The 23,808-nt window shown below is 42.8% G+C and overlaps 1 protein-coding gene across 1 annotated transcript in view; it reads right to left on the bottom strand.

The window, feature by feature from the left end:
- The window catches only part of DNAH8 (dynein axonemal heavy chain 8), a 129,896-nt gene that overhangs the window by 100,774 nt on the left and 5,314 nt on the right, over positions 1-23,808 (bottom strand). Inside the window, exons 4-17 of the mRNA XM_081186333.1 lie at positions 23,156-23,240; positions 22,229-22,377; positions 21,732-21,921; positions 18,435-18,598; positions 17,046-17,222; positions 15,804-15,917; positions 12,959-13,066; positions 11,553-11,654; positions 10,612-10,758; positions 9,803-10,000; positions 8,997-9,073; positions 7,801-7,900; positions 5,655-5,774; positions 2,941-3,076 (exon numbers count right to left, since the gene is read on the bottom strand). Of these exons, the coding sequence (XP_081042459.1) occupies positions 2,941-3,076; positions 5,655-5,774; positions 7,801-7,900; positions 8,997-9,073; positions 9,803-10,000; positions 10,612-10,758; positions 11,553-11,654; positions 12,959-13,066; positions 15,804-15,917; positions 17,046-17,222; positions 18,435-18,598; positions 21,732-21,921; positions 22,229-22,377; positions 23,156-23,240 (1,867 nt within the window). The remainder of the gene's footprint in view (positions 1-2,940; positions 3,077-5,654; positions 5,775-7,800; positions 7,901-8,996; positions 9,074-9,802; positions 10,001-10,611; positions 10,759-11,552; positions 11,655-12,958; positions 13,067-15,803; positions 15,918-17,045; positions 17,223-18,434; positions 18,599-21,731; positions 21,922-22,228; positions 22,378-23,155; positions 23,241-23,808) is intronic.

Here is a 23,808-nt window from a genome sequence, read left to right as displayed (position 1 = left end):
TCTCTGATGAAGCCTCTCTTCAGGTTCTTGTCAATGAACCCTCGCAACTCCTGCATTTCCCTGTCTGACATGGCATACAACTTGCCCACGGGAAGCTGTGCTCCAGGGAGTAAATTGATCTGACAATCAAAGGGTCTATGAGGTGGTAGTTGGTCAGCTTCCTTCTCACTGAACACGTCGCTGAGATCTGCATACTGTGGTGGTACCTTCACCTTCCCCATTACTTCAGTCCCTGCTAGGGTGGCTTGGGCCCCTACTGAACCCTTCTCCCCTTTGCAGTGTTCTAGGCAATGTGCTGAACCAAAGGACACCACTCTTTGATGCCAGCCAACCAGCGGATCATGTAGAGCTAGCCAGCTCATTCCCAAAATAATGGGAGCGCCTCCCAGGGTGGCCACATTAAACGCTATCAGTTCTGTGTGCCTTGCCACCCTCATTATCATTGGGACAGTCTGCAAGCGGACTCCTCCTCCCAACAACTCCCTGCCATCAATCGTGGTCACCTGCAGGGGGTTGCTTAAAGGGATGGTCTGTATCTGGTGTTCAGCAGCAAACTCCTTGCTCATAAAATTGCAGGAGCTGCCTGAGTCCAATAGCGCCTTTATTTTTAGGGGGTGCCCATTCTGCAGCTCTAGCGACACTTCAATCACTAGAGCAGGTCGAGGAGCTTCTGGCACGGGCACTTTCACTGCTCTTTGGCCTGGCTGCAGTGCCCCAATTGTGGCAACCAGGCGTTGGCTTTTACCTGCTCCGCTCCCCCTTCTTCTCCCCCCTCAACAGCTCCCACCATCCCTTGCCATTCCTTCCTCTGGGGGCAGACTCTGGCAAAGTGGCCTGGCTGTTGGCAGAGATAGCATTTCCGGGGGCCCTTTCCCTCCTTCTTAGCTCCCTCGCTGGTTTTTGAAAATGCGCGCGCGCGCGCTGTTCCGATTTCCATCGGCTCTGCCGGCGGGAAAGCTGGCTCAGGAATGTCTGGAATGCGGAACTCCTTCCAACGTTCCCCTCTCCCTTCCCGCCTCTCCAAGGCTCTTGCCTCCTGCCGCGCTCCTATGGTCAGCGCAGATTTGGTCAGCTGATCCATAGACTCCGCCCTGGGGCTCCGTGCCAGCTCGTCTTTCACCCCCGAAGAAAGACCTTCTTCAAATAGCATTTGAACGGGTGCCGCCGATAAATCCCAACTCAGTCTGTGAATCAGCATGGTAAACTCAGTCCAATATTCACGGACAGATCGACTCCCCTGCTTACAAGCCATTAGCTGTCTGCGCACCACCCCTTCCTCAATATCGCTGGAAAACATGATATCCATTGCACGAAAGAACTTCATTGTGTCCTTTAGTATGTCATTGTGCGTTGCCATTAGGGGCCGAACCCAGTCTCTAGCCCCTTTCTCAAGATGCCCAATTACAAAAGCAACTCGCGATTCCTCATCAGGGAACTCATCGAACTGCACATTAAGGGCATATTGCATCTCTGTCCTAAAAGCATGGTAGTCCTTGGGGTCCCCCCCAAATTTCTGCACCAATCCTGGTACCTTTCTGGGGAATTGAGTGGCTCTCCCCTTCTTGTCTGCATCCTGAGCCCTTCTCTCCTCCAGCCTCGCCGTCTGCAGGGCCAGTTGAACCTCCAACGCTCGGTATCTATCTTCCAAGCTTGGACCAGCTCCAGCCCCTGCTCCTCCGGTTCCGGTTGGTTCGCTCATGATGCCTTCTCTTGCACAGGCAGCGTACAAAGACTGTCGGACTGCTGTGCAGGGTTTGATTAGCTGCTTGTGCGTGAAAACGTGCTCCCTCAGAGTTTGTGCGCCCCCACAAACCTCCGTGTGTGACGGAGCTCCTCAGACATGTCTGCTCTAGTCACTAGTAGAGTCCGACAGTGGTTGCCTGCGGAAGCGTTTCCAGCAAAGAAGTTCCTTAACGGAAACGCGTCTCCTGGACTCACGGCGTGACAGTTTCCTGCGAGGTATGGGTCTCCCTATGGGAGACTCCGATACCTCCCCACTGTTCTCGCTGGAAGCCTCCCTGAGCCCTCCCTCCTGCTCGCATTCCCTCAGAGACCCACTCCTCCCCCTGCTGGTCCCTGCTTCAGCAGTTGAGTCTCTTTCATCCTGCCTGAGTCCCTCCACCACCTGATGCTCTGATGGCAGTTCCCTGACAGTTATTTATTCAACTTATACCTGGAGGTCTGAGGGTGGTTCACAACAAGACCACAACATATAACATCAAACCAAAAGCAGTAATCCAATAACCCCAAAAAAGCCACATTCTAAAAGGGTGTTGGACGTCAATAAGATCAACCAACGGCCTGGTTAAAAAGGAACATTTTTGCCTGGCACCTAAAGGTGTATAATGAAGGCGCCAGGCGAACTTCCCTGAGGAGAGCATTCCACAGATGGGGAGCCACTGCAGATAAGGCCTGTTCTCGTGTTGCCATCCTCCAAACCTCTTAAGGAGGAGGCACACGAAGGAGGGCCTCAGAAGATAATCTCAGGGACCAAGTAGGTTCATATGGGAAGAGGCGATCCTTCATGCCCCCCCCCACTGCTGTTGTGGGTGCTACCATGACAAAGAGAGGAAGTCTTGCCCCCCTTTGTCCACCACCCACCATGGCAAGAAGGAAGCGTGCAGTTCTTCTGTTGGTGGCAGTGCAAGGCAGAGGGGGCTGAAGACTTTCTCCTCTTCGTTCCCCTCTCCCCTGGGAGTGGCTGCACCAGCCTTGGGACTAGGGCAAACTGTGTGGGGATGATGGAGGGGGAGTCTGAGGTGAGCTGTGAGGGATTGGCAATGGAGTGACGGGGGGATAGTGGATAGGTAGGGGTGGCGACAGGCTGGATGGGGATTAAAGGAACTGTGAGGGGATGGGGAGTACACAGGGCTGGTGAGCAACGCCAGCAGGGTGGGAGGCTCCAGTTTAGTAACATTCATTGCAGCTCAAGCAACATACCATACTGTAGCTGTGAAATTTCCTTCATCCAAGCTGTGTGAAAGAGCACCTCAAACTCCACCAATATATAGGAAATTCTATTGAATAATCGAACGACTGCTTTACCTTCTGCGCTTGCCAAGATATCTGAATTTTTCTGTTGAAATATTGAAATACATAATAAAAAGGTAAGTGAATGAAAGACGGTGTCCTTTAATTAAAAATAAAATTAATGAAGAAGATATCTGTTTCGCCCCCAGACATACTGTATGATCTTGCATAATGTGATAAAAAAGGCTTTCAATATTACACATATGCTGTTAATGTGCACCAGTGCTCCTTCAGTGTAATTACAGACAGCATCATAATTCAGCTTTTATATGCCTCGGCCCAAAGTCAAATAAATACATGAAGGAGAAACGCATAAGCAGTCTGGGGTTTGTTCACTTTCTCTTCAGCAGTTCCTGCTGCTGAATAGATAAGCAACTTTTACAACATATAGTAGTTTATCTCTTTTGACAGTTCGGAAATGCTGGAGGGAAAGCTAATGAAACCTTGGGCTGCATGTGTGGCTCAATCCTGCACTCGCATGGAACATCTTTTTGGATCCTGGCCAAAAGGTATAAAGAAAACTATTATATGAAAGTTTTTATTGATAATATTGAATTCCTAGAGAACTTCCCCTCTTCCCAGCCAGGTACACAGTACAGTGGTACCTCTGAATGCGAATGGGATCTGTTCAGGAGCCCTGCTCACATCCTGAAGCAAACAGAACACACATCTGCATGTGTCACGTTTCGCCGCTTCCGCGCATGGCGTCATTTTGAGCGTCTGCGCATGCGCGAGCGGCGAAACCTGGAAGTGACGTGTTCCGTTACTTCCGGGCGCTGCGGAGCGCAACCCAAAAATGTTCAACCTGAAGCATATTCATCCCGAGGTATGACTGTAGTATATAAATATGTAAACTGAAAGGAAAGGAAAGGAAAAAGCTCCAAAACAGTCCAGTGAGAACTGAGCATCTTCAGGGGTCTCCAGGTGTCATGGATCCAGGACCTAACTACACATTATATTACGGTAAATGTTTACCACACAGTGATACTAAGCATGAGCTGTAGTTTTATTCTGAACTGCAGTGCACGATCAGGCATAATCCATTCCTTTCCCAGCTGCAATACAGATGAAAATTACACCTCTCATGGCAACTAGCCTTTAAAAACAGATCCTGTTGGCAGTAACAGGAGTTCTCTTTCTAAACCAACCACTGCAAAGAAGGATTTTTGACACGATCACAGGCAGAAAGAATTAACACCGCCCCCCTTCCCTATATGATGTCATCTTGATGAAAACTTAAAATGAAAGTTTATAAACCACAGATGCTGCACTCTACACACCTAAAGCAACATGTAGTTAGGCTCTCCACTGGAAAAGGAAAGTGGGAAATGAAGGGGGGTAAGAGTGAATAAGCCTGTAACACACGGTAGCTAGTAAAAGGGGGTAAGAGTGAATAAGCCTGTAACACACGGTAGCCCAAGCATCACAGGGGCTGCATACCAATGGTGGGTGTGGCCAAATGTGGGCATGGCCACCCCACTCTTTCACTTTCACTTTCACATGCACATACACAACATACATCCATTCAGATCAACCGAGGGGTTTTTTTGCTCCTTAAAAAGGTAAAGGTAAAGGTACCCCTGCCCGTATGGGCCAGTCGTGTCCAACTCTAGGGTTGTGCGCCCATCTCACTTAAGAGGCCGGGGGCCAGCGCTGTCCGCAAACACATCCGGGTCACGTGGCCAGCGTGACGAAGCTGCTCTGGCGAGCCAGCACCAGCACAGCACACGGAAACGCTGTTTGCTATAAAGCGGTACCTATTTATCTACTTGCACTTAGGGGTGCTTTTGAGCTGCTAGGTGGGCAGGAGCTGGGACCGAAAGACGGGAGCTCACCCTGCCGCGGGGATTCGAACCGCCGACCATACGATCGGCAAGCCCTAGGCACTGACGTTTTACTCACAGCGCCACCCACGTCCTTACTGCTCTTCAAATGATCAGTGTGATGACCAGGGAGGGAGTAATTTTCATGTGCATCAAGCCACTGACTTATCTGCTCACCCCAGGGCAATATCTGCATTAACACCCCCCCAAAAAAATGGTGAGGTGTTGTGGAGCCAGAAAAAGTTGTCTTGGGGAGCACAGCAGATTACTAAACTGAGGGTTATATACTCCTGCTCTAATCATTTCTTGTATCCAGGATAGATGGGATACTTCTTCAGGAATGAAGATGAGCATTCCTGTTAGGGGGTGATGTTATAATGTCTCTTCATACAGTTTTTTAAAAATTAAGAAAAAAATCCTCTTGAGATACCTGATACCTTTATCTCTGCAGCGAAATAATGACAGCTTCTTTGGGTTTTCTAGACACACAGAGAGATTTTAAAGTGACAGCAACCTGGCCTTTAGGGCTATGGCTAACAAGAATTAAACAACTGTGGAAATATGCACTAGATACTAGTGAGCTGGGATGTTGCTTTCAATATTGCTTTCAAACTCAGCAAAACAGCTCCACCTGCAGACTCTTCTACATCATTCCACACTCAGCAGCACTTTCTGGAAGATCGGAAGTAAGGTGATATTAACAAGCAGTATTCTTGTAGAGAGGCGAGACAATATAATTGAGCTGCTGGCTATGGTTTACAGATTATGTCACTTTCAGGTGGGTGATAATCGGAAACTTACATAAAAATAGTTGATTGGCTCACTGATACGCCTGAACAGCTGCCTCACCCACAATATCTTTCCTGCTACAGGGGGCATGTTTCGAGCCAGGGGAGGATCCTCCTTTTGAGCCTGATAAAGCTGCAATAAAGAAAATGTCCAATTTAAAACACGCCTTCTGCTAATACTTTACATCAGGGCTGGGAAACCTGCAGCACTCCAAGTGCTGTTGAATCCCAGTCCCCCTCAACCCCAGCAAACATTGCCAATGGTCAGGGATGGCAGGAATTGCAGTCCAGCAACATCTGGAAGGCCGCAGGTTCTCCATCCCTTGCTTTAGCTATGTGTCATACCTGTGTAGCTATTTGGAACTGACAATATCCTATCAAGGCAGCTTACAGAAATAATATAGCAAATTACAAAATACAGTGAAATACAACTGAAACTTTTCACAGCTAAAACGGATTTTAAAAGCAGCAAAACAAAACTAGCAATACGTCATTTTAAAAAGCATTTAGCTGGAACAGAAAGTTCAATACATTTTCAACTGCTGAAATTGAAAAATCTAAAAGCAACAATCTAAAAAAGTCAAAGTTTTCTTAATAAAAGAGCTCAGCCAAATCTGAAAAAAGAGATTTTTGATGCCCTTTTAAAAGCTAGCAGTAATGTGGCCAGCTGTACATCCTTTCAGTGCAAGTTCCATAAACAATGGCCACCACTAAAAAGGGATTGTTTCTAGTATCTACCAATCTGACCTCAATGGCAGACCATGAGCAGGTTTGTGTTCCTGTAGGCAGAACTTCCAATACCCCATCCTGAAACTGTTTAAGGCTGATTAATCTATAATCCAGCATTTCCAAAGATAATATAAAAATTAGTCTGTAATGCTACCAAAAAACATAGATATACAAATAGTGTTTCTCTGCTTCTCCTGTTGTATTAAGTATTTTAGATCTTTCATTGTTATGGCTATAGGTCAGCTAAAAAAATTTAGCTGATTTATCATCAGCTTTTAAACTTATTTTTAAGTTTTAATAAAAGGAACTGTTTATTGTTACAGGGGATGGTCATATTTAATATTAGTAGCTCACCACATGGTGGGGCAAGGTGCCAGCAGGGTCAGTGAGATGCAAACGCACCAGCTTAGCCAATCTGCTGCTCCTGCTGGTACGTTTGCACCTTGCTGCCCTCACCCTCCTGGTAAGCAGCAGTCACTCACCTGCCAGGAGGTCAAGTAAATGCCTCATCCACTACTATTAATATTTTTGTATTTTTTATCTATATAGCAATTTTTTGAATGTATATCCATTTTAACTGTCATAAAGGCCCTCTTCCTATTACAATACCACACCAGAACCATGACATCCTCAAAACAACACCACCAACAACACCCCAGGGAATACTAAGTCACACTCCAGCTGTTAACATTTTGCCCCCATCGAATAAAATTATTCTCTACAACTAAAACGGATTAAATTAACTAGTAAAGGTGGCTGTTTCTACTCAAGGTAAATGCACTAAGATTGCAATCCAAAACACATTTACTTGACAGTGGTAGCAGCTGGCAGGACAGGGAAACTTTGCTTACCTGTCTTCCCAATGTGAAAAGGAGGTGCACGGTGGAATAGTAAGTGTGCAGCCGTGGAGCCAGTCTGATGCTCCTACCACTGTCCCTGCACCATGCCAGCTGCTGTCCTCTGCTGGCCACTTGTAAAAGGTAAAGGTAAAGGACCCGTGGACGGTTAAGTCCCGTCAAAGGCAACTATGGGGTTGCAGTGCTCATCTTGCTTTCAAGCCAAGGGAGCCGGTGTTTGTCCACAGACAGCTTTCCAGGTCATGTGGCCAGCATGACTAAACCACTTCTGGTGCAACGGGACACCATGATGAGTGCCAGAGTGCACCTTCCTGCGCACCGCAGTGGTACCTGTTCATCTACTTGCACTGGCATGCTTTCAAACTGCTAGGTTGGCAGGAGCTGGGACAGAGCAACAGGAGCTCACCCCGTCAGAGGGATTCAAACAGCCGACTTTCCAACCGGCAAGCCCAAGAGGCTCAATGGTTTAGACCACAGCACCAGTCGCATCCCGCTGGCCACTTGTAACATTTCCCAAGGACCTGAATGAGTCTTGCTTTTGATTAGGCATGCTAAGGACTGCATTGTAAGTACCTTTTTAGTTGCCTCAAGCTCTGCAATGTAATGCTGAAGAATACGCCCGATTGTGTGTGCGATTTCATGCTGAAGGCATGGCATATTCAGCTTCTGAAACCTAAAGAGATTAAACAGTCAACAGTCTTCGCTGAAAGGTTAGTCAACCTACTATTAGGTTACTGTTAACACTGTATGTTGTGGCTGCAATGAATGAAGAAAACCACTTCTGTGTATTATTTAGAAGGATGTACTGAACTTGAATATAAATTTCCCAGGGTGCCTAATCACTTAAGTCTACAGCATCATGGAAGTTATGCTGTGTGAGAAAGAGATGAGGAAGAAATGATTCCCCTCTGCTAATCATAGGTGACTAGATAGGTTGGAGAGGGCAGCACATTTCATGTATTAGTAATAGTAGTAATAATAATAATAGTAACAACAACAACAACAACAACAACAACAACAACAACAACAACAACAACAATTTATTATTTATACCCCACCCATCTGGCTGGGTTTCCCCAGCCACTCTGGCCGGCTTCCAACAAAGATTAAAAATACATAGTAATTCTGTTTGCTGCGGTCAAAGTGTTAAAATGGCACTTGCTGCATGTCTGTGAAGGGAAAAGTCACATCACCAAATCTGAAATGAAGATAAGCCAGGGAGCCATAGCTAATTGTGACTGCCCAGCATGTGCCCTCAAAGCATTTGGAGGTGTGCATTTCCCTTTTGAGCTTTACCTGGTTACCACAGCAAACCACATTGTTATCACCAGTTCAGCTGCAATGTGAAGCAGCTTCCACTACATGGCTATCCATCCAGTGGAAGCACCTTCCTCACGTTAAAGATGTTCACCCTGCAGTGACATTATTCTCCAGCAAGCCAATTATTATGTGATAATTGTCCTGGAGCCTTCTTAGTAAATAGAAGCCACAAGAATATAATCTACATTGCTTCAGATGGTGATATAAACTGTGCTACAAAGGAAATGAGAAATAAGCTGGCACATGACACCTTTTCTTTTATAGCTCAACTGTATTTTAGAGAAGAGGGAATGTATTGTTTGAAAGATATGCAGGAGAAACAGCATGATCTTACTAAAATTGCATATGCTTAAATATCACCCACCTGTGCAGTCTGGACTGCACTGCATGTTTGAAAAAGCCTGCTAGTTCCTCTAATTTAAAGTATTTCCTAAACATGTTTGCCATACCTCTGAAGGAGCTGGAGAGCATGTTGTGAAGACAAGATTCGTCCAAAACAACCAGCCATAAATGTCTGTATCTGGACCTAAATAAAAAAAATGAAACATTTAATGGCAGCAACTGAGGCTGGAATCCCACTTATCTGCAAGTAAGCCCACTGAAGACAGCTGGAGTTACTCCTAAGTACAGTAGATGTGTTTAGGACGGCAGCCTAAATAATTAACTGTAGGTTTTCTACAAATATAACAAGAGGCAAAATAATTAGTATTTATTTCCTTTATTTATGCGTAAGATTTCTCACCCACCATAACGTCTCAGGGCAGGTTACAGCAATATAACCATACAATCTTATACAAGTAAAACAATTCCAAACAAAAGCAGTACAGAACAGATTAAACAAAACAGAAGAGGTAGATAAAGTGGGTGCCCTCTGTGCCAATACACAGGGCACCCAAACAGGGATTTGGGAGGAGGAAGGGAGTCAGTTGCTACAGTCAGGGGCACCCCTCCATATTTGCAGGCAAAAATTATGCTTTAGGGGGGGAAGCCCCCCAAACCAGAAAAGCATGGCTGGTTCCTTGAGAGGACCACTCCTATTTAGGAAGTAAGGATGTATATAACTGACAGAATCTTAATTAAATATGAAAAGTGTATGGGTGATATCCAACATTACTCATAATCCAATAAGATGCCAAGTAGATCCGGTGATATAAATGGACTTAAGTTAATTTATCAGATTCAATTCTCTCACTATGACTTAAATCTCAAAAACACCAACAATTTCTATCACTTGATCAGTAGTTATGTTACTTACCTCTAAATTTTCAATTTTTGTCATGAAATCTGCGAAATCCACATCAAACTCTGTTTTCCGTGGGTCAAGAATATCGTATTTTTTCTTTTGAACGCTTTGGTAGATGTTTTTGAACTTAATTGCCATAATATCAATTCCTTCAATGGTGGACATACTCAGTGCAGAAAAGGTTTGAACTATGGTTATCATCTCTGTAATCTAAAATAGGGGGGTTGTTTTCACTATAAAGATAATGGACTCCTGTAATTTTTATTTTTATGATTTATTAAATTTTTGTACTGCCCTTCATCCAAAGATATCAGGGCAGCTCATAAGATAAAAATACAGGATAGAAGCACAGAATAAGTAGTGAAAACAAAAACAAAAAGAAAGTAATACCCCTCCATCCCACAAATACATTTAAAAGGCTGTATAATATTAATAAGCCAAAGGCTTGGTAGGATTACCATGTCACAAATACTAGGTTAGAACTCTTCTCACTGACATGAAGTTTTCTCTTTGAAGGGATTTCCACACACCCCACAACCGCAGTCTAAAGTAATATAACTCTGTTATCATATTACCACCCCAGTGTGTGTTTGGCCCAAACTACAGTTGGACAAAATGTACCTGAAAGAACTGGGAGCATTGGTTTTAACTCTAGATTGTGACAACAGCAGGTAGTCCCCAACCCCCTCAAAGAAGATAACCAACAACACCTTATGAACTCCTCGACTTATGTTAACGTGATCCTTTAGTTAATAGGCTGAAATTGAAAGATTGCATACATGGTATTTTATTCTTAAAACAGGTTTTTGAAGCACACTTACCTTTTCTAGCCTTTTGCAGAAAGCTTCAAATTTGCCAAAAATATACATCTCAGAGACTTCAAATGTCTTCTCCCCTGAAGTCTCCAAAATTTGTTTTCTTGTTTTATGAAAACTCTTCTGATACTCTTTAAACAGAAAAATACAGTCCTAAGAACAAATAGATAGCAATTAGTACCAGCAGGCAAGCAAGAAAGGTTTATTAGGCAGGCTGCCTACAGCTATAAGCTGTCCCTTTAGCCCTCTGCGTGGGCAGGACAGAAATTCAATAAATCAGTTCAATATTCCAATTATTGCAAGAAAAAAATCCTACCATTTACAGTTGTTTTTCATGTGTACGTGGCACTACCCAATTAGAATTTGTCTTTGCATTTTTATATGCAAAATTAATATTTCATATAGCTTTAATGGTTGTCATCTACTGAAATGTGAAGAGACCTAAATTTATTTTTGCTCACGTGGGCAAGCAGTGGGAGTTTTGTGGAGAAAGTTTCTTTAGCTTATATGATGAGTGTTCTTCCCTCTCCTGCCCTGACTGCTGAACGTTTCTCGCTAATTAAGGGGAAATTATGACAAAATGCTTCCTATTTTGTAACAATTCAAAATTAATTTCTTTTCATTTCCTAGTGTAAAGACCAAACCACAGAGTGCTGTACTGAGACAAATCCCCCGAGACCTAATTAGGAAGCAAAATCTGCTAAGATAGAACAATCAGAATTTTTCAAATATAAAAGGAGCATGTAAATTATTATACTATACATATTGGACTAATAGATGTAATGAGAATACACTATAGTAGCTTATTGAGAATGAAAACCAGAGTCTTAGTGCACAACAAAAATACAATCATTATAATATATGTACACACACACACACTTTCAGAAAAACATCTGCAGGGAGCAGTTGTAACGCCTACTGAAATCATGCACTGTTGCCACACAAACCTGAATTTTCTTAATTACTATAGGAGTATCCTGTTCCCATACACGATTAAAACCTCCATCAGTAATATATGCCTTACATGCTGTTACCATTTGATTTGTAACCTATCATACAAAAAGACAGAGAAAACATTATGTCAGAATTGTTAGAGTAGAAGGGAAAATATATACTGTATGCAGTGCTATTTTTCTAGAAGTGCCAGAACTTACCACAAATGCTTCCCTTGTTTTCTTATCATGGCAATGGCACCCACCTGAGAGGTGCTGGAACTGAGTTCCGGTGAGTTCTGGCTGAAAAAAAGCCCTGACGGCTTACTATCTGTCTATGACAGTGGTTCTCAAAGGGTGCAGTGTGCCATACTGGTGTGGCAGGAAAGTATGTCAAGTTTGGCGAGAAGATCCAAGGGCAATCAAAGGAACATTTTAACATTTCAGTGCAGTGTAGTATCAAAATAATATTTTTTATTTACAGAATATGGATAGGTATCTTTTCAAAATGAGAGCAAGAACGCTGGCTATTCCTTTACAGTTCTCCATGACATATTGTTGTGAACAGGAATTTTCAACTCTGACTCAATATGAAAGATCAGAAAAGAGAAAGGCTGCTTTGTGTTGATGAGGAGAGGAGAGTTTGCCTCAAATTGGACCTAATATAAATGAGCTTTCCCGGCAAAAGCAAGCTCCCACCTCTCAGTGCATTTGTGTACATACTTATATAATAGGCTTGGTTATCATTATATATTGAGAATAATACATGTTATTTTGAGAATAATACATTATTACAATAAACATGTTATTGTTTTATCCTTTCTGGATGCCCCACAATCATATTATGAAGTCGCTGCATTCTGTTATAAATCAAGCACTGCTAGGAGTTGTTTCTTTTTGTTTCCCAAGGTATTTCTTATCACTAAAGAATTAGGTGTGGCACAAGCAAATTTTTATTCTGAAGGGAAATTGCATGAGCCATCTTCTGTGGAAAGAGCAGCCATGGAAGAGACCCCATGTTATGGAGGGAAAGGCCAAGGATGAAGTGTAACTACTTCCCCGGTCAGCGTATGAGACACCTGCAGCTTTTCTCCCATGCATCTCTATTCCCCTCTCTTCCCTGACTTCTGTGCCATCTTCCTGAGACACCCTCTCTCTCTTTCTCTCTCTCTCTCCTCCATGAAACACATGCTATAAATGGAAAGATCTGACACACCACACCCATAACGCAATATAAGGAAGTTCAGCATCGAGAAGGAGAGAGAATGAGCAAGCAAGCGGACAACTGGCAAAGAGGGTTTGGCAGTTAGCTCAGTTGGCTAGAGTGTGTGGGATTACTTTACGTAAAGCACCTGATTCTCTCATTTTGCATTCTGGGGGAAAATCTGCTCCTTTAAATTTACACACACATCTCCACCTACTTTTATAAACAGTGACGTCATTCTCTCAGAAGTGTTATAGTATCTTGAAACACTATGAATCATTCGGATAGCATTAATCAAGTTCTGTATTCCGTGGGCCATGGAAACCTACAACAAACATTTTGTAGAATTAGATAAATTCATGATGTGAGACAAGATGCTTTAAACTACCAGCTGCGGGGCTGAAAGGCAGGAAACAGGTGTCTCTCTTGTGAACGGGCTAAATAACTGAACAGAGAAGTACTGGAGAGCTCTGTGTGTATCCTCTGCATGTGCAATGTGTACTGCTGGACTCGGTTCCTCCCTTCTGCCATCACCACTGACGCTCCATCCCCCAGACCTTCATGTTTCAGGATAATGGCCACTGCCCCATTTACATAAAGGTTGTGCTCAGATGCACTGCTAAGTCACAAATGCACCAGCAGAGCTAATTTGGCACACAGGCACCACACTGACCTCCGCGCTGCTTCATTCCTCTCCCTCCTAATAAACAATAGCAACCTGCTTGCCAGGAAGATGGTGTAGTTGCTCTGCTTCACCCAGCAAGCTGCTTTTGTCATGTGCTGGTGCGTGCAGTTTGTGCATCCCTGCTTTGCTCCTACCTAGTGTTTGTGGGTTTATTTCTCCCAAACAAATCACAACCAAGAAGCCAAGAACAACCCTAGGTTCAGATCGTGATTTGTTTGGAATGAAATAAAACTTGGGGTTCAGACAGCATGCTAAGGCAATCACTGACTCTGTGGTTTGTTTCCCTTCTGGAGGAAGAGAGGAACCGAAGCAGGAGAACTCAGTCTGTGTGCACCAGCACAAACTGATTTGCTTCACCATGGTTTATGACGTAGGGTTACATCCAGAGAAGCGGACACGGAGCAATGGATCCAAACTACAAGAAAGAAGATTCCACCTAAACATTAGGAAGAACTTCCTGACAGTAAGAGCTGTTCGACAGTGGAATTTGCTGCCAAGGAGTGTGGTGGAGTCTCCTTCTTTGGAGGTCTTTAAGCAGAGGCTTGACAACCATATGTCAGGAGTGCTCTGATGGTGTTTCCTGCTTGGCAGGGGGTTGGACTCGATGGCCCTTGTGGTCTCTTCCAACTCTATGATTCTATGATTCTATGATTCTATCTGAATGGAGCCCAAAATAGTATTCAACAACTCAGGGAAGCAACTATTTCTCAATGTTAACAGCACTGCCCTCACTCAAAATGTGACACTGACTCTTCAGATATGAAATCATAGGATTATATCCGGAAGAAAATCAAAAACTCATCACCATGTTCCATTGGGGCAGCTCAAGTGTAGTCACAGGGTTGTATGGGCTGGTAATCAGAGAAACTTCATGGCTGACAGGTGTGTGGTAAAATGTGAAGTAGGAAAGCAACTTTTGAATAGTAATAATGATCATTAATGGAGGCAAGAGGAGAGCTCTGAATGGTCGTTAAAGCTCAACAGAATACACCTTATTTACCTGCTTATTTGTCACCTTTCACATCTTAAAGCAGTAATTTCAGCCTCAGTTGGGGAAATCAGTTTCAACCCCTACCACTAAAATTATTTCCCAAGACATTAAATGAATGAGTTTCTTGCTACGTTTGTCCGCTAGTGCCCTTCAGCCATACCATAGTGGTGGGCCATTTTCTCACCTTTGCATAAAACATGACTGAAAGCACCATGCAGATAATAAGAAAAGGCATGATAGAAAGCAGCGTGTTTATATTATGCAGTATCCTCTCATCTTGGAGAGCTCGCAGGAGAGGTTGAACTTGGACAGCCTTGGTATCTGTGTGCAGCTGCCACTTATAGTGGTGGCACCCACCTAGGCAGTGAAATAATCTCAGGCCTTGAACTGAGTCTGCACACCCAGGCTGCCCACTGCATCCAGCTGGACAGAAGGCGTAAAAAGGGTTTCATCTTCCAATTCAACTTTGATGCATTCCTGTATCCTTTGGCTGTTCTTTAATCCTGACCTCTGGCTTGCTCTTTGGCACACCTGAGGAAGCTCATCCCACTGGTGGGCAGGATCCTCCTCCAACCTCCACAGGCCACTTTGACAGGTGGGCAGAACCACCTGCATGTCAATCACCTGATACCACAATGATGTCAAGTGAAGCCTTTTCCCTTACCAGCTTGGAATCAAAGTGCGTGGGCAAAAGGCTCAGGGGTTTGCAGGCGCTGCCAATCAGCTGACCAGTGTGTGAATCCCAACTTCAGAAGAGAGCTTCCTTTGCTTGGGTCACTTGAAACTTGAAACCAAACCACATACACAAAGGCGAAGAGGTTTGCAGGTACCACCCATCAGCTTTTCAGTGCTGCCTGCAAAGCCCACTTTTGGCTTTACCTGCCCCACACCTGATGTTAGATATGATGCCTGGTGTAGGCCAGGTGAGCAGAGCCTGGGGGAAAGGACCTTGTGGCCTGTTCTTTGGTTTTGCTTCCAGGTTTGTCCTTCCTCTCCTGTCATCTTTAGTCCCACCTCCTGGTTTGTCCTCCTGGTATTGTTCTTTGGACAATAGCTCTTCTGGCTCATCCCTTGACTCTGACAACACACATGCACCCCACCCCTAACTAGCTCCCAGTTCATCTCAGACTGCTGCCTACAGCTTAGCCTTTGCAAATCTTTCCATTCTACACCACCACCAAGCCTTTCTAAGTTGTGTTGCTATATTTTGTTTGGATAGCTAGCCCTAAAGGTAACTTTGTGGTTAAAAAAATACGGTCTGGGTGGTGTTTAAATATGCTCAGTTTTATATGTACTGCTTTTTGACACACATTCTAAAGGCATTCATTACATGCAAGTCTAATGAGAAATGTAACATTATATGAATTAAAAAAAACCAGTACTTACTAAATCATAGTTATAAAGTGGCTGGCAAACTTTTTCAAGGGTGTACAAATACCTCACATTATCTTTTGATTCATTTGCTGTATCTGTTATTCTGGCATCCAATTCTCTCCACAGCTAGAGTAAAAAACACAGCTAGGGTAGTGTAACAACATAAAATGTGAAAAATTCACAAAGTAGAAATTGAATTACATTCAAACCACACTGACAAAATATACTCTGGAAACTTCCCCCCGCCCCATACATGCTAGTTAACAACATTTTCTCCTATAAATTATTTTCTAGAATTTATCTCATGCCAATAGAAGCTGCTTTAACAAAGTAGATAGAAAGCTGGACTCTGGGAGAGTTGTATGTTTGCCATAGCTATGTACACATTAACATTTACTCTGACTCCAGTGCTCCTACTGCTAGTTTATGAATTTGTGTACACATGGCGTTAGCCACAATTCAAGGGTTTTCTGTAGTTTCTTGTGAAATGCTGCTGTTTAATGTGTTTTCCTCCATGCCAGCTTCTATCTGACTTGAGAACTGTAGACTTGTTGGATTCATAGGAAAGCCCAGGTGTGTACATTTGAGATTCTTACCTTTCCTTCCAGGTCATGGGGATGGTGGGAGAGGTCTTACATACCTGGCATCGTTGTGCAAAAGCAGCCCCTCCCCTCTCCCTCTCCCCGTGAGTAAGTCCCACATCACATGGAATGAAACTATGCCTACCGATCCTGTATAGAGGTCACATTGTAAATTATCATGCCAGTTGGTATAATCACTCTGCTGTACATTAATGCAATAAACATAGTAGATTTTTAGAATTGTAGCTAAATGGTGGCAAAGGAACCTTTTGCGTCTATGTTCCTGGGAAGGGTTGCAACGCTAGTTACAGAACTAAACCAGGCAGTGGCAGTTACTCTGAATTCATTAAATTGGTTTGATAAAATATAGTCCTACATATGTAGCATACGTGACCTTTGAGATGCATATTTTAGGACTCACCCTATTTTTGTGATTGCCAATTGTTCTAAACTGTTTTTAATGCTGTGCTGTATTTTAAATTATTCTAACCCACCCTAGGACCTTAAAGTGAAAGATGGGTAGAATAATAATAATATTAATAATATTAATAATAATAATAGCTGTGACAAAGGGATGCCACAGACACACTGTCATTAAAGAAAATTTATAACATGCACACATACATTTTAAAGCAATGAAATAATTTCTTATTAAAGAATAAATTAGAATTACCTTTATTATTTTGGAGCGTGCAACATTTAGGACATTTATGACAGCCTTGCAATTTTGTCCTTTGATCTGTTCAATAATAAAATTAAACTTAGCAGACATACGCTTCCAGTGTTCTAGTTCGGTCAGAGGACCCGAGTCATCAGCTTCCTTTCTCATCTGTTCACTCTCAATCAAAACCTGAAATGAAAGAGTGTTACGTATACAGAAAGAGCTTATCACTTGGTCATAAATTTCACATTCTACATAGCCATTATAAGCTCTGTCAGTATTCTATTTCCTTCAACAGAAACATAAGGGCTGGTCACGGATGCTGATGGGTGCAAGCTGGATGAAATTCAGCTTTTCTAATTTAACTTGCACATTGTTTTCTCAGTCCTTACTCCTGTCCTCCCCCCCCCCCACCAATAGTCTTTATTTATGCATTTTCATTAGTAAATATAACTAAACTGTCATACTCATTCACACCTGCTGATATCAAGATGACTTAATTCAAATGCAGCTTATTGTGGATGCCATGCTGCTCGTACATACGTAATGTTGTACTCAACAAAATTCCAGCCCATATCCCCCTCCCACTCCCCCCAATTTAATATGGATTTACTTTATTTATTTATTGGATTTCCCAAACAAACAGTAGATCCAGATTAAATAATATGAGGCAGCGTTTTGATGAAGACAATGTCCGGTCGATGCTGCCCCCAAAAACCTGCATGCATGTGCAAACAATATTCTGCAACCAATGTGCTTTCCGTTGCTGTTCTATCCTGTTATTTCCTATGAAATGTGTTTTGATGCATTTTCCCGCATGCCGGCTCCTATCCAAGTTAAGAAAAAAAACCACCTTGCTGCATTTTAAGCAGGCAATGTGTGCACAGCGTAAGTCCACAAGAAAATGCCATGTGGAAATGGCAATAGCTGACAATCCAAAGAAACTGTTTGGGGGTGCAAAGGGGAACCAGCCATGTTCAAAACACCCCCCCCCCAAGTTACAACATTTTCAAGAATGAAATATGCAAGTCACGTTTATGAATAGCAATCTGTGTCTTTGGCTGTGGAAGCTGCCAAAGCAAGTTCCAGCCAATTAATTATTATATTTTATTTTAAACATTTCCAGGCTTCCCTTCCCTTTTTAGGCTGCCCTTCAGTAAAACAATCATGACAATGTAAAATAGAATAAGAAGCACAACAATATAAAAATGCAAGATATGATTTCTAAACGATGTTTTGTTTTAAACTACCGGTATGTATAGAACGTAGCCATTGAATTTCACATCGCCTTGCAGTTTTTCCAAGTAAATGTAATACACATATAAACATGGCATTTACAGTGCTCCATATATACTGGAGAATTCCTGGTTCTTCATAGCTAAAATACAAAAAGAAACTTACTTGCTCAATTTGCTTATACCATATCATAAGCACTTCCTCTAATTGATGAACCGTATCAGGATTAGCAGCTGCTGCTGTCACTTGCTCAAAAGCCTGGAATTTACTGAAGTCAATATAATCTATTTTTTTCAGCTGTACTGTCCCTTCAATGCTCACTCTTGCACCTAAAATAAATAACAGAGAACGTTGTGGGCCCAGGTGGATTGAAGTCATGGACAGCAGGGGTGAGGCGTGGTGAAGTTGCAATAAACACAAGACAACAATCTGGAATATAAACAGGCCACGACTTAATTGATTACAGATGTCAGCAGCTTTTGGCACAGGCATTGGGTGTGTATCCTGAATCAATCAACCCATCTGCGTGTTGATTATTTGGCAGGGTTAATGATCATCTTATGATGTACATCAAATTGGGGCAACTCCCACCCCCAAGATCACCATTTTGGGGGTGCTATGGTCCATCAGCTCTCATCTGGGTGTCTGGACAGAAGCACACACCCACAAAGACCCATCCCTTTGATGGGGTACCCGACTCCTTGGATGTGACAAAGATATTTGAGAGCGGAAGCAGTAAAGGAGTCTAGAAATGTTGTAAAATGCTGGAAAGCTGCAGAATCATTTAGGCATGCTGAATCACTGTGACTCATCTTGAGGATGATACATTCTCTGTATAAATATTGTATCTGATTGCAGGCAGACTCAGGTGGTGGGGTGGAGCCTATGCTCTGTGGAGCCTGTGCTCAGTGGTGGAGACTGTTGGTGCATCATGCCTCTGTGTGACTCAGTAACTCTGTGTATGGTCTGAAGCTACAGTCATACCTCATGTTACGTCCGCTTCATGTTACGTTCTTTCAGGTTACGTCCCATGGCGACCCGGAAGTACCGGAAGACCCGGTTACCTCCGGGTTTTACCGCTCGCGCATGCACAGAAGCATGAAATGACATCATGGGCATGCGCAAAAGTGGCACATCGCAACCCACGCATGCGCAGATGCGCCACTGTGGGTTGCACTCTTTTCATGTTGTGGATAGGCCTCCAGAACGGATCCTGTTCGCCACCAGAGGTACCACTGTAGTTTAATCTTCTGTTCACTATGCTGTTATTTGCAAACAAGTTTATTTTAACTCAGTAAAGCTTTTATTCTTTTGCTGAAGAAGACTCTGTGTTATTAATTTATGCTGCAAGACATTGGACTGGGGGGGGGGGGAGAAGCTCCCAACCCCCTGTCCTCCTAGACTGAGGATCCAACCCAACATAGATAATGTACTCAGACTCTACCATTTGATCTATAAAAAGTGTTCCATTTCAAGAGAAGACCTATATGCATTTTGCATACGAGTTAAGCAAGTGTCCTCTCTGCCCTTGAGTGGCAACAGGTAGCTGCTCCTCACAAACCTCAATAGAAAATTCCACCTGCAGGAAACAAAAATGCATGGAGCAGGGGGCCCAGAGGTGTTTTGAAGATGAGCAGGCAGAAGGGAGCCCAAAATTCAATTAAACATAAAACTTATTTTTCTAATGCAACAATAATTTTCCAAGCCTTGCATTACTCAGAGAAAAAAAAAATAGTTTCACAGTGTGAAACAGTCACATTGCTGTGCTGAGTTAGGCTCCAGTGTTTTCTAGATTGTGCTATCAAAAGATGCACTTCACTGAAATGTCACAGCACTTAGAAGCTATAGTGCATGACATTAATGTACATAATAAGTCCAAATGGCTTCTTACAGCAGAGAATTCAACCATGGCAATATTTTTATATGAAAGCTACGATACTGTGTGCCTGTGGCTTTCCTTATCAAAGCAGAACATATTTTGATAAATATTTAATAAATCTATAGTCACATAATTTTATAACTTTGTAACAGTCTATCTTCTTTGATTAATATAATCGTCTATCAAAAATGACATACAAAATATGTGTTATGTCTTCCTTCATGAGATTTGTGTTATTTTTATTTGCTATATTATGATTCATGCTGCTTTGATGAGACACAGATTCTCTGATGTTAAGAGGTACCTTTCATCACTGCTATCTACAGCTTACTAGATTTTAGCCCCATCCCTGCATGCCAACTTTGACATATGGGCAGGACGACCAACCTGTCAAACACCTGCTGTCATTATGATGTCAGATGATGGCCAGATGACTTGCTCCATCCACCTGTAAGAGGCCCTTGTGCTGTGATTCCCAAGCACCAAACAACCAGCTGGTTGATAGGCGCATGGGAATTGCAGTGCAAGGGAATTTGGCAGAATTCTGTTTTAAAGATACAGTAGTGTGTGTGTGCCCATGTCTGGCAGGGTTCTCTCAGTGCCAAACAAGGTGTGCAGACTAAAGGCACATCTTTGGGTGCTTTAGCTGAGATCCTGGCATTGCAGGGGGTTGGACTAGATTGGCCTTGTGGTCCCTTCCAACTCTACAATGCTATGATTCTACAAAAGGCCACAGACTCTGAACTTGCTTTCACAGGGCTTTGTTGAACTGGACTGATCCTTAGAGTCAGCTGTCTTGAGTACTTGGTTAAGTGTTGGGACTTGTTTTACAGTGTAAGAAACACATCATAGAAACATGCCTCTGGTGGTAATACAAGAGGTACTTTGTTAGGACCTGCAGGCTCCTGTACCCTGAATCAGACATTATCTTCTTGGAAGAGGAAAGGGAGAACCCCACAGTACAGTCCTTAGTACATGCTGGGACCAGGGGGAGTTGGCTCACCAGTTCACCAGTTCACCAGGACACCCACCCTTAGACCTCACTGAGTCCAGAGACTCAGGCTGAAAGCCCATGGTTGATGGGAATAAGACACAGTGCTAAAGGCTGAGTGTTCGAGACAGACAAAGAGGCACACAGTGTCTTAGGAGGTATTTGTTTCAAAACCTAACAAAAATATATCCCCACCCTGATTTGACATAGGTAATCCTCATGAAGAAAGGATCTAGAGATGCACAATTGCTCTGTGGACATTGCCATTTAGTTGATGGGCAGCAATGGACTTAGTTGTATGCGGGTGGGGTAAGAAGTTTCCTGCTGCTGTTCTGTTTTTGTCAGAGACCGACAATAGAGTTCTCGTCTAAATTCCTGTCTAGTGTGTTCTGTGAGCATTCCATGACACCTTCTCATTTCGCTCTCTCAACAAGTGAACTTTCACTTGTTATATGAGTGAGCATGCACAGATTTGTCATGCACCGCATGAATTAGGAGAGAATCCCTCTTATAAACACACAAATGGCATAATACTTCAAAATCAAACATCTGAGATTAATTGAGCTCATTCCTTTCTCACAGTAGGTCTTACCATCCAAAAATGCCATATATCTGTTCAGCGTCTCAGTAAAAGCCTGTTTTTCAAACTCTCCCTGCTTGGTTTGATTCAAAGCGCCCCAATTATTTGTGGCAAGGACAGATGGCAGAAAAAGATTTGCGAGGATATTCTTGATCCCAAGCAGGAGTCCTTCACTTCCTTCCAGTACTGAAAAGTATATGTCCTTGAAAACCAAGCATTAAGATAGGTATTAGAAGTCAAAAGCACAAAAATCAGTTATGCAACAGTCTTTGAGGGTTCTAAAATTAATAATCCTTTCTCACCTGCCTCCAAAGGTGTTGAGAGGAAAACTCCCTCCTTCCATCGTATCCTCTTGCCTAGTCTTAACCAAAAGGGACCTAAAACTGGGTCTCCACAGAGAAATGTATTTCACCCTCCCAGAAGTCCCTACCATTTATGGAACCTCTCCCCACCTGCCACTGCCCTTGCCTATCTGATGGATGTGCTGCAAATGATGGTGGTGAGAATACCTCATGCATAGTTTTGACATTCACGGCAGTGTCATTCCTGGCACGTACAAAAAATAAACATAGCCCTTTGAATTTGTCTGGAGATTCGTGTACGTACAACTTCATCATTTTGGTTCCTTTCAGCACTCCTGGAATTGTTCTACCACACTCTGAAAACAAAAAAGCACCTTTTTAACAACCATAATGTCTCACTTTTATCTGAAAAATGCTATCAGCTGCAATGATGCATAAAGTGATCTAGTTACTGCCATGAGCCCATCCTATGCTGCAGTCACGTTTGATAATTTATTGCAATGTATGCAGCATAGATTTGTTTGGTTTCTTGTGTGGTTTCTTGTGATGTGGAAACCAAGACAAAAAGATTTTGGTACCATGCAAGAATGCCAGTAAAGATGGTCAGTTGGGCTCCTGGTTCCACAACTTGGGCACTGCAAATGAAAAGGCTCATCCTTTGCCCAGCCAACCAGAGGCAAGGCAAAGGCCACTAATTATGAAAGCTCTAAGTGGACAATTTTACAAGGGAGGAGGTGGTCTTTCAAATATAGCACTAAACCTACATTTTAGGGCATTATGGGTAATAACCAGCACTTGAATTGTTATCAACTGTATTTTTTTATTAATAATGATAGACAGGTTCCTGGTTAGGCAGACTGTAGAAGTAAAAAGAAACATGGCAGCCTTTTATATTAGAAATCCAGGGATTAATTTTGGATGTCATACTAGCTAAAAGAGCCAATTGAAGCCAAATTGTGTAGTACTACTACCTAACGGCTGGAGGCGATATCAAAACTCAATATTTTACAGCCTCTTTGCTTATACCGTGGCCTCATGATTTACAGAAGTTTATTACTAGATCCAGTGTGACGAAAAGAACTTCTCAATTTCACCTGAAATGGAAGGTTAAATAAAATAATTGCTAACATTTACCGAGACCAGGAGCTTCACCCTCCTGATAAATGAACTTCAGTGTTCTGCTTCCTCCTTTGACCAAAAAACTGTCAAATGCTTGTAACTGTTGAAATGAAAAAAGGTGGTTCAAAGTCAACATCTTGCCAAAACGCTGAATTATTTTTATTTAAAAGAAAGCAAACTTGCTTGGTAAGAGATTACATAGTGAGTTACCAAACATTTTCATCAACACTGAAAGAAAAATGCAAGCTGTCTTTGTCTTTTTCAGAAGTATTTCCAGCAGCCATAACTACTTTGCCGTATGTGTGGTTTTCTTCTTACTTTAATTTTGTAAACAAAACAAACCTTTAAGGCATATCCAACTAAGATTGTGTATATTGCATGCATTTAAAGCAAAGTGAATGCACATCTGCCGCCCCGCCCCCCCAAAAAATCCTGGGAACTGTAGTTTGCTAAGGGTGCTGAGAATTGGAGCTCTGTGTTGGGTTAACTTCCCAGGATTCTCTTTTGGGTGGAGGGGCAGCTTTCAATGTATGGTATGCACACAGCCTAAGTCATCATAGAGTAGATTGCTTGAAATCTATAGTCTTAAGTTAAAACCATTGGTGTCAACTGGTCTAACTCTGAGTATGACTAACCCTGTATATCACCTCTTATTCTAATTTTATTCC

The sequence above is a fragment of the Podarcis bocagei genome (genome assembly GCF_964188305.1).
Source record: "Podarcis bocagei genome assembly, chromosome: 3".
Lineage (NCBI taxonomy): Eukaryota > Metazoa > Chordata > Lepidosauria > Squamata > Lacertidae > Podarcis > Podarcis bocagei.
The sequence above is the reverse complement of the archived record's forward strand: the minus strand, read 5'-3'. Positions and strand labels throughout refer to the sequence as shown.